The sequence below is a fragment of the Harmonia axyridis genome, chromosome 3 (genome assembly GCF_914767665.1).
Source record: "Harmonia axyridis chromosome 3, icHarAxyr1.1, whole genome shotgun sequence".
Lineage (NCBI taxonomy): Eukaryota > Metazoa > Arthropoda > Insecta > Coleoptera > Coccinellidae > Harmonia > Harmonia axyridis.
In genome coordinates, this window is record NC_059503.1 from 7,384,722 (window position 1) to 7,394,022 (window position 9,301).

Consider the following 9,301-nt stretch of genomic DNA (forward strand, 5'->3'; position numbering starts at 1 on the left):
TACAACAAAATATTTCGGTGTAGTGAATATTAAGGCGATAGTTATCTTGGTTTGTATGTTGAAATTGTGTTTTGTCTTATCCTCTAAAATGGGCCATACAAGACAAACTCCTTTTAGTTCAGTTTCAATTGTGAATCCAGCGCAAATCTTCAGTGACGAAGAAATTCGAGGAAAGTCATACCAAGTACATAGTTTTTGTTTTGCGACTTCTTTGGAAGGCATAAAATGGTGGGTGAAAGGAAACTACTTATTAACACTAACATTTGTGAAACCAGCAATATACCAATGACCTGTAGCCGAAATTTGAGGATAGTGTCGGATTCGGAAGGATATCAAGGGATTTGCGTGAAGTGCAAAAAGCAGCGGAGTTTTGAGAACAAACTTTGTGCACAATCTGGCAACAAAAATCGTGAAATGACATTATAGACGCATGCTCATTCTATGTACACAAATCAACTTGTAGATTCTGCAAGATTACCTATATTTCTTATGCTACTTAAAAAACATCTCCAATTTATAGAAAAATCCAAAAATGTTGGCCATCCAAAGTTATGGGGAAAGTGATGAAGATATTGAAGAGCCAAAAACGGATGAGGACAAATCCAATGAAGAAAATAAACAAAGTTCAAATGATGAGACATCCAAAAATAATGCACTTATTCATTTAATGCCGATACCTGAACAAAACAAAGTGTTTTCCATTAAAAATAAGTTACAAGTTTGTGCCGCTCCAGTGGTTCTTCCTACTGTATGTTAAACCTGAAATAGATGATTACATGGGTTCTCTAAAATAATTTTTTTTCTAGGGTAAAGAAGATTCTACTGTTCACATTGACCCACATGCAAAGGAAATCCTATTCAATCCGAAGTATGAAGAATTATTTGCTCCAGTGCTGGGTCCTGAAAATCCATTCAAAACGCAACAACATCAAGCTACGAGAAATATGCTATCAGGTTATGTGGAAGCTGCACATGTTAGTTCCTTCCAATTTGAAAATCAAAGAAGAACATTCAATAGTTTTGGCTATGCCCTTGACCCAACGGTTGGTGAGCAAAGTGCTGATCAAGTTATAGGTACAACTGAAGAAGCTAGTACCTCTGATATGAAAACTGTATTTGAATCTACCAAGTTAAGACCTTTAGATAAGAGGAAAAGGTAAACCTGAATTTACACACATATTGTTAACTCTATTTATAGAATTTGGTCAGATATATTGATTTCATATTTTTGTAGGAGGAGAAATAATGATCCAGAAGACATTGAAGGCTTCCTTGGTCCATGGGGAGGATATGTAGATGAACAAAAAATTGCAAAGCCTACTGAGGAAGAAGCTGCTGAGTTAGAAGAATTAGTGTCAAAGAGGAATAAGCGTGGTAAACCAGTTGAAGAAAAACCATTGGAGGAGAAATCGATATTACACAGTATGCATTGTAGATTTAATTATTATGAATACCTTAAGATTAATTTTGTATATTTCAGTCAAGGATCCCTTGGACTATCAAGGAAGGTCATTTTTACATGCACCCCAAGATGTGGGTGTCAACTTACGTTCAGACAGCCCTCCAGAAAAGTGTTTCCTGCCAAAAGCCCATATCCATACATGGACAGGACACACCAAGGGTATTCATGCTATTCGATGGTTTCCAAAATCGGCTCATTTACTATTATCTGCTAGTATGGATTGCCGTATTAAAGTGAGTTCAATTGAATATAAACTGCTCTGAAAAATTAACCTTGATAGATATTTAACTTGGACATTTTATTTTAGCTCTGGGAGGTATACAATGAAAGGAGATGCATCAGAACATACTACGGACATCGACAGGCTGTCAGAGATATCAATTTCAACAATTCAGGAAAGAACTTTTTATCAGCAGGTATGACTGAATCCGATACTAATTATTTAAAGATTTTATCAACATAATTTTTCAGCTTTTGATCGTTACATAAAATTATGGGACACCGAGACTGGACAGGTTGTTTCAAGGTTCACCAGTAGGAAGATTCCATATTGTGTTAAGTTTAATCCTGATGGCAACAAGCAACATTTGTTTGTTGCAGGTACATCTGATAAAAAAATTATTTGCGTAAGTTTCAAAATCGAGGTTAGAATACAGCTTCCTCGTTTCCATTTCTGGTTCATGCAATGCTAATATATGAAATGTTTCAGTGGGATACAAGATCTGGAGATATAGTACAAGAGTATGACAGACATTTGGGCGCTGTAAATACCATTACCTTCGTTGACGGCAATAGAAGATTTGTAACGACTTCTGACGACAAAAGTTTGAGAGTTTGGGAATGGTGAGTGTCTTCAAAATTTTTTCGCGTTCCATGTTTTGATGAGTTATTTTCAGGGATATTCCTGTGGACATGAAATATATTGCTGACCCTACCATGCACAGTATGCCAGCTGTAACGCCTGCTCCTAATGGCAAATGGCTTGCTTGTCAAAGTTTGGATAATAAGGTGGTTATATTTTCTGCGCTGAACAGGTTCAAGGTCAATAGGAAGAAAACCTTTACAGGCCATATGGTAGCAGGTTACGCTTGCAGTTTAGACTTTTCTCCTGACATGAGGTAAGCTATGTATATGTTGTGTCCATCGATATCAAACTAGTTATTGAGTCAAACAACCAGACAGGCCAATTATTAAAGAACATGTAGTTGACGAAACACTTGTTATGTTGAATAAATTTTAGTTTACTTTTGATCAATAACAAGATGGAGAGATATAAGTAATCAAACAAAATGGTAAACCCTATTTGTTATTGATAATGATGAATTTTGCAGCTATCTAGTTTCTGGAGATGCAGATGGAAAATGTTTCATTTGGGATTGGAAATCAACAAAGGTCTTCAAGAAATGGAAAGCTCACGATAATGTTTGCATCAGTGCCCTTTGGCATCCTCACGAACCAAGTAAATTAGTAACAGCTGGGTGGGATGGAATAATTAAGTATTGGGATTAAATAAGAAAAACACTTTATTATGAAAATGAATTTGTAAATATATATTATGTAAATATTTCTTTTACATCCTCCTGTATATCATTCATAATTTTATCTTGAACTCATTAAAAAAAAATAAGATGAGAATATAAATGGAATAATGTATTCTAATATAGAAATAAAGTTATGATTGATTATTAATTTTTTATTTTTATTGAGCACACTATTCAAAAATGAGTCAAATCGATTCAATTAGTCAATAATGAATTGGTGTGTTAAGTTTCATTCTAGGATAATTCAGTAGGGAAGAATCTCATTAAATACTCAGACCACCGAGCACACTCAATTCGTGTGCAGTAATTTTTATTTGGAAATACTTGCTTTTATTCAGATTGCAAAGGAATAGAATTTTGCTCAAATTGTTTCTGAGCGTCATCTATTCAATATCTCTGGAATTAGAAAAATACAGAAAACTTTTCCTTAATTATCGCCCTCTGTATCAAAGTAGTTGAACTTACTTGCAAAAAACTGCCCTTAAACAGGAAACTTCAATCCATTACAGAAAACTTTTCGTTACTACCGCCCTCTATGTAGAAGTAGTTTTATTGATAAGTTAGTTCAACTACTTTCACATAGAGGGCGATTATTAACGAAAAGTTTTCTGCAATGAAATTTAATTTTCAAGAACAGTAGATCAATAGTTGAAATCAAATTTTATTGAATTCCTTTCGAACTGTAATAATGCAGACAATTCAGTTTGAGGAAAACATTTCTGAGTTTCTATATTGTATTGGAATCAAAATTTTATTTCTTGAATATATTTTTAAAATGCCTCTTTTGTTTGGTCCCAAGTGCTCCTTTTTCAACATTTCATTCAAAATTTTTTCAAGGTTTATTAAGGATAATTTGTTAAATGAAACGAAGGTGTGTATTCGATATACTCATTTTATTATTTGGTTTTACGGACAAAAATATATACTACTTCATATTGGTAATAAATTACTTTTATATAACCTAAATATACTACTGGTAGAATGTAGTACAATAAGGAAAAGTTCCCTGGAGACAGTCTACGAAACATTACTGTAAAATAGAAAAAACAAAAATAAGAAAAAAAAAAAATTTAGTATAACAAAATATAACCAACATACCAAGATTAAGCGTTTTCATACCAAGGAAGCAAAATATCTATAAACAGGCATAAAAGACTTAACACAGTACAAGAATGAGATGATGTCCCATTACTAAGCCCATTTGCTACCATTCCCATTATAAAATTTTATATATTGAACGCAATACAACATGCAATTTAGTATAACCGCCAAGTCAATGTAGCAAAAAGGTTTATTAATGCTGAGTACCTTCATTTCCAGATATACTATATATTTTATGTTAAATAAATAAAAACACCACATCCTAACCATGTTACCTTTGGGTTGTTTAGCATTGATATTTTATGCAATTTATTTACAATGGCATTCAGTTTCTGATACATACACAACTCTCATAGTGTTGGTGAAACCTGAACCTTGTTTCCATCCAGTGATTATAATAATTGGATCACCCGACTTGATAAAACCTTTGGCTTTTCCGAAGTTGATGCCAGCGCCTACACGAAGATCCACATCTTTAAGCCAATCCTCTACTCTTTCCTCTGAAAGCGAACAAAAAAAATGTCAGAAAATCAATAACATGAAGTATAGAGATTTTGCGAACTGTCAATCGGGAAATAGAAAAAAAAAGGTACAAACCTTCATAGATAATTGGCAAGATTGCCCTGTACACATGACACTGTCTTGCAGTCAAAGAATTTCTTGTGACGGCAATAATAGGACATCTGGGTCTGTATTTGGAAAGAAGATGAGCAGATCTTCCAGTTGTAGTTATCACAATTATAGCTGCAGCCAGACACTTAGCAGATGCCTCCACAGCAGCAATGGCCACAGTGTGAGCTGCATCAATTGGAGGTACAGCCTAAAATTACGTATAAACTTTTTTTTACCAAATTAATTTGAATCAATAAGAATCTCAATGAAGAGGACAAATATTTTCATACTGTTGGTTGGATTGTCTGAAAAACTTTCAAATGAAAACTTTCCCTTTTTTACCTTGTTAGAAAGGTCACTGAAGAGCCTTCTTTGCCAAATTGCAGCTTCAGCTTCTTTGCAGATGTCAGCCATCGTTCGTACACACTCAAGGGGATACTCTCCCTTGGCTGTTTCACCAGACAACATAACGCAATCGGCACCATCTAATACAGCATTGGCTACGTCTGAGCTCTCCGCCCTAGTTGGCCTTGGTTTGTATGTCATAGATTCCAGCATTTGTGTTGCGCACACTACTGGTTTACCCTGTTTGTTACATTTGGCAATGATGGACTTTTGTGCAAGAAAGACTTTTTCAGTTGGGATTTCGATACCTATAAGCATTAAAAAAAAATTAGAGAATAAGGATTTTTTTTTAAATATTTTTTTCAGCGTAGATTGGAACAGTTCTAAAAACGACAGGCTTTCTTCAAGGAAAATACATCTAGTATGATAAAAGTAATACCTCAAAAGTGAGAACAGCAGTAGTGAGTGAAATATAAGGTGAAAAACCGACTGGACAATACTTTTTAAGTCAAATGACCTATTGCGTGAACTTCTTACCTAAATCTCCTCTGGCAATCATAATACCATCAGAAGCTGCAATGATCTCATCAATGTTCTTCATGCCTTGCTGATTCTCGATTTTAGAGATAATCATAATCTTCTTTCCCTTCTCGCCAAGGATATTCCTGATCTCTGTTAAAGCATGGGCATCTCTGATGAAGGAGGCGAAGACCATGTCCAAACCTTGTTCAACGGCGAATTGCAAATCCCCCTTATCCTTTTCTGAGACAGCAGGTAGATCGACGGGCACTCCAGGCAAGTTGATGCCCTTGCGACTTCCCAATTTACCACCATTCTCAATTGTACACGTCAAAAATGAACCTTGAATATTGTTAACAACCAGAGACATCAATCCATCATCAACATAGACTCTATTGCCTGGTTTCAAAACTTTTGTTATGTTTTCGTAATCAACAAATACACAGCTGGCATTTCCTTTCTCTTCATAAGCCTTGTCTGTGGTCAACTTGATGGTTTCGCCTTTCTTCAAGACAACTTCAGCGGAGCCACCCTGAAGTAAATATTTTTAGTCTTACAGGTTGATGGATAGCAGCTCATATTTAAAATAAATGGAACATACTGAAAACTTACACCTTCAAGAAGTCCTGTACGGATTTCTGGGCCTTTGGTGTCTAGGGCGATAGCAAGAGGGAATGGCATGCCTATTTTTTTGCTGTAGCTTTCAACAGCAGTACGAACATTCTTTATGGTCTCTGCGTGGTATTCATGTGAACCATGAGAGAAATTCAAACGAGCGGTATTCATGCCCGTTTCCATCATTTTTTCCAAGAATTCAGGCTCCTTTGAGGCAGGTCCTACCAAATTATAAAAATGTTATTATTTTATGTTAGATAAGTATTGAATACAAATATTGCATCACCATTTGTTTGTTATTTATAAATATTAGCACTGAAACATTTTATGAGGTAATTTTACTTTCAATTCAATTAGGAATTTTTTTTATGCTTGTTTTAGTTCGGATTTCTTCCTCTACAACATTGTTAGAAGCAAACTGGTTCTTATATTCAAATGAATCAATTGATCTAATACGCAAAAATGCTAAAAGATCAAAGTTTAAATTGTTTCATACGTAAACTCACCAATAGTACAAATAATTCCTGTCAACCTTACATAAGAAGCTCTGGATAAAATGTCCAGAGCACAAGTGTGGTCCAGCTCTGTTTTGGCATCTGCCGCCTGCATCTGCTGAGGAAGCACATCTGGAGTGTATGGCATCTACGGAAAAAATTGAGTAGAATCAAAACAATTTGTAAAAAGCAGCACATTTTACTTTACTCTCCTCATTGTCGTAAATTGATGTGAACACCATTTTTGGAAAAGATCTAAAAGTACTTAGATAAAACTGACAACCCAAATTAAATGGAAAGGTGACATAACTTTTGACTGTTAAGAAAAGTGTACTTGATCTGTCCTTGCTGTATATACCCCCCCTTTTGAAAATTAATCCCAAGAGCATTTGGGAATTTCCATGGGACAAGATTTTATACAGGGTACTGGCAGATAAAAAGACTGAATTGTTTATTATTGATTTTCTAGTGGCTTAATTGACATGAAACCTTATAAAAATGTTTTTCAGAAACATCCGCAGTAGTCATGATTTGATCAAAATAGCAACGCAATGTCACTTATTTTTAGACTTCAAACAGAGGATGAAAAAATAGTGACTTATTTTAATTTGGCACAATAGCATGTGTTAATATATCTGGCTCTATGAAATGTAAGTCAATATTTACATAGGACTCTATTAAATTATTTCTGAGAACTAGTTTCATTTGATAATTAAATGTTTTATGTTTTTTACAATAATTAAACCTATTGCATGTAATCAGATCATTTTCACAACCTTAATCGTACTATTACTAATCACAACTAAATGTTATGATTGATGTTAAATGAATTTTATTGTTATATTGAGAATTACTTATTGAATCTATAGAAATATGTACTTGAAAACAGGAACATATTATTAGAAGATATTTTTCTTATCATACTGGATCAACAAGGCAACCATGATAATTTACTAACAATTCTCATTGAATCATTGTCTGATAATTCTAATAAATGAAAAAAATGATTCAACTTTTGCCGGTATCACCAAACGAAACTAGATAAATAAAAAATTAATGTGGTCATAATCAATGTTCAAAATGATTAAAATTATATACCTCAACTCCACTCATTTTCACTAAGAGTAAATTATAATTTATCAAATTACAATTAACACGTTAAATAAAACGTTAATGACTTTCTTATTAGATATCCAGTACGGAATGACAGTGTGAGGTCAAATGAAGGTGAAATTGTGCACAGATTCGTAATTCATAAAGGGTTTATTTCTTCGAATGGCTTCGAAGGAAGTTTCAATTGTCCAGTTATTCGTTATTTTCCATAATTTTTTTTTAAAGCAGAATGTGCGAGAAACATAAGCATTATTTTTGAATTATTCACTAAAAACAGGTATAGGTATAATGCGGAACAGACACCGCATTATTTTTGAAGTAGTGTTAAGAAGGTCAGAAAGGACATCATTCAATGAGGAAATGATTTGAAGCAGTTATTTAAAATCAATTAAAAAATTGTGTTCAACTTACTCTTTTCCTTTCTACGGCTTTCATTTTTTCCGCTTTGAGTTTTCAATTTCCTTTCGCACGCGATATAGATTTTCTTGTTTGAGCTGCTTACCCCTATAACACAATGTATTGACTGATTTTTTCAATCGATGATGATATCTTTGTTTGTGTAGGTCATATAGAAAGATAAGAAGATTATCTCCTGCTACTAAACATCGAATTTCAGATGCCGTGGACCAGCAGAACAAACTGTTTATTTTCGATAATTGAAACATTTGTATTTTTTGCGAAAATACTTAGTATACCTATAGCTATATAGGTCTTTCAACAGGCTTCTATTGGGATAGTGCAACAACATATAACTGCTATTTTGATCATAAATTTTATGAAGGTAATTGTAGTATACTTTGATTTGCGTAATGAAGTTGTAAAAGTTTTATTGTTCATCATGTTTTTGTGTTTTTAATTATTTTCTTTTTAATATCAAGAAATATGAAAAAATAAAATGAGCACGCAGATCTTGTGTCTGTTCAAGTAAGTATTTAGTATTTAGAACATTTTCAAAATAATACTTGAACTTAACTTGGATTCCAGCAGGTGATTGCCATCTGTGTTTATGTCTTTGAACCAATAATTTTCCAAAAATGGAGTTTTTAATTTGCTTTTAAAAACAAAAGTTAAAATAATTAGTAGTTATAGGCCATTCATTTGATATTTTACCCCATGCGAATCATAATATCGTACTTGATAATGAATTTTTTTCCTCAATAATATATTTTTGTTATTTTTACGAAAAATCAAAAAGTATCTTTAATGGATTCAGTCCTTACTTGATTATGTATTTTAAATGACTTTTTATAGGCACGATATGAATAAGGAAAAAACTTTAATAAAAACCAGTTTCACAAGTGGCTTTTCTACCTCTTGCAACCATAGGAGGACACAAAAAAAACTTTTTCTTAAAGAGAAAATGAAAGAACTGCTTTTTTGGGTCTCTATTCACATGTATTGGTCGAATAAATTGGTTATATGAAAGACTCAACTTATTTTTCGTCAAAGAATCATCCCTTAAATTTGGTCGCATTCATCTACACCTTATAGTAATTTCA

At 33.4% G+C, this 9,301-nt stretch overlaps 2 protein-coding genes and 1 long non-coding RNA gene across 8 annotated transcripts; 2 read left to right on the forward strand and 1 right to left on the reverse strand.

Annotated features, from left to right (window-relative positions):
- Positions 1–435: 435 nt before the first annotated feature.
- LOC123676074 (pre-mRNA-processing factor 17) lies at positions 436–3,151 on the forward strand. The gene is made up of 9 exons (XM_045611748.1): positions 436–748; positions 807–1,156; positions 1,235–1,422; positions 1,481–1,695; positions 1,770–1,878; positions 1,934–2,088; positions 2,172–2,305; positions 2,359–2,580; positions 2,794–3,151. Exons 1-9 carry the CDS (start codon positions 533–535, stop codon positions 2,969–2,971), a joined length of 1,767 nt encoding a protein of 588 aa, XP_045467704.1. The 5' UTR covers positions 436–532; the 3' UTR covers positions 2,972–3,151.
- A 726-nt stretch (positions 3,152–3,877) lies between these two features.
- On the reverse strand, positions 3,878–8,355 carry LOC123676075 (pyruvate kinase-like). Of its 6 annotated transcripts, none has more exons than XM_045611753.1 (8): positions 8,214–8,355; positions 6,702–6,837; positions 6,193–6,416; positions 5,599–6,112; positions 5,059–5,369; positions 4,702–4,924; positions 4,448–4,604; positions 3,878–4,033 (listed from the first exon to the last, which is right to left on the reverse strand). In XM_045611753.1, the coding sequence occupies exons 1-8, from the start codon at positions 8,235–8,237 to the stop codon at positions 4,021–4,023; spliced, it is 1,602 nt and encodes a 533-aa protein (XP_045467709.1). In that variant the 5' UTR covers positions 8,238–8,355; the 3' UTR covers positions 3,878–4,020. The 6 variants fall into 6 exon arrangements, with proteins under 6 accessions (XP_045467709.1, XP_045467710.1, XP_045467707.1 ...); XM_045611754.1 differs by lacking the exon at positions 8,214–8,355 and adding an exon at positions 7,788–7,933; XM_045611751.1 differs by lacking the exon at positions 8,214–8,355 and adding an exon at positions 6,893–7,178.
- On the forward strand, positions 7,205–9,227 carry LOC123676076. Its single transcript, XR_006746846.1, has 4 exons — positions 7,205–7,339; positions 8,366–8,583; positions 8,681–8,726; positions 9,054–9,227. It is a non-coding gene; the product is annotated as an uncharacterized LOC123676076 (long non-coding RNA).
- The last annotated feature ends 74 nt before the right edge of the window (positions 9,228–9,301 follow it).

Bases quoted from the DNA above. Each gene is read 5' to 3' on its own strand.
- LOC123676075 (XM_045611749.1), bottom strand. From the start codon at position 7,078: ATGCTCTTGGGATTAATTTTCAAAAGGGGGGGTATATACAGCAAGGAC. The intron at 6,838-6,892 runs GTAAAATGTGCT...TTTTTTCCGTAG, and splicing joins ACGACAATGAGGAGAGTAAA to ATGCCATACACTCCAGATGT. The intron at 6,113-6,192 runs GTAAGTTTTCAG...TATTTACTTCAG, and splicing joins GTACAGGACTTCTTGAAGGT to GGTGGCTCCGCTGAAGTTGT.
- LOC123676074 (XM_045611748.1), top strand. From the start codon at position 533: ATGTTGGCCATCCAAAGTTATGGGGAAAGTGATGAAGATATTGAAGAG. The intron at 1,879-1,933 runs GTATGACTGAAT...ATAATTTTTCAG, and splicing joins AAAGAACTTTTTATCAGCAG to CTTTTGATCGTTACATAAAA. The intron at 2,306-2,358 runs GTGAGTGTCTTC...AGTTATTTTCAG, and splicing joins AGTTTGAGAGTTTGGGAATG to GGATATTCCTGTGGACATGA.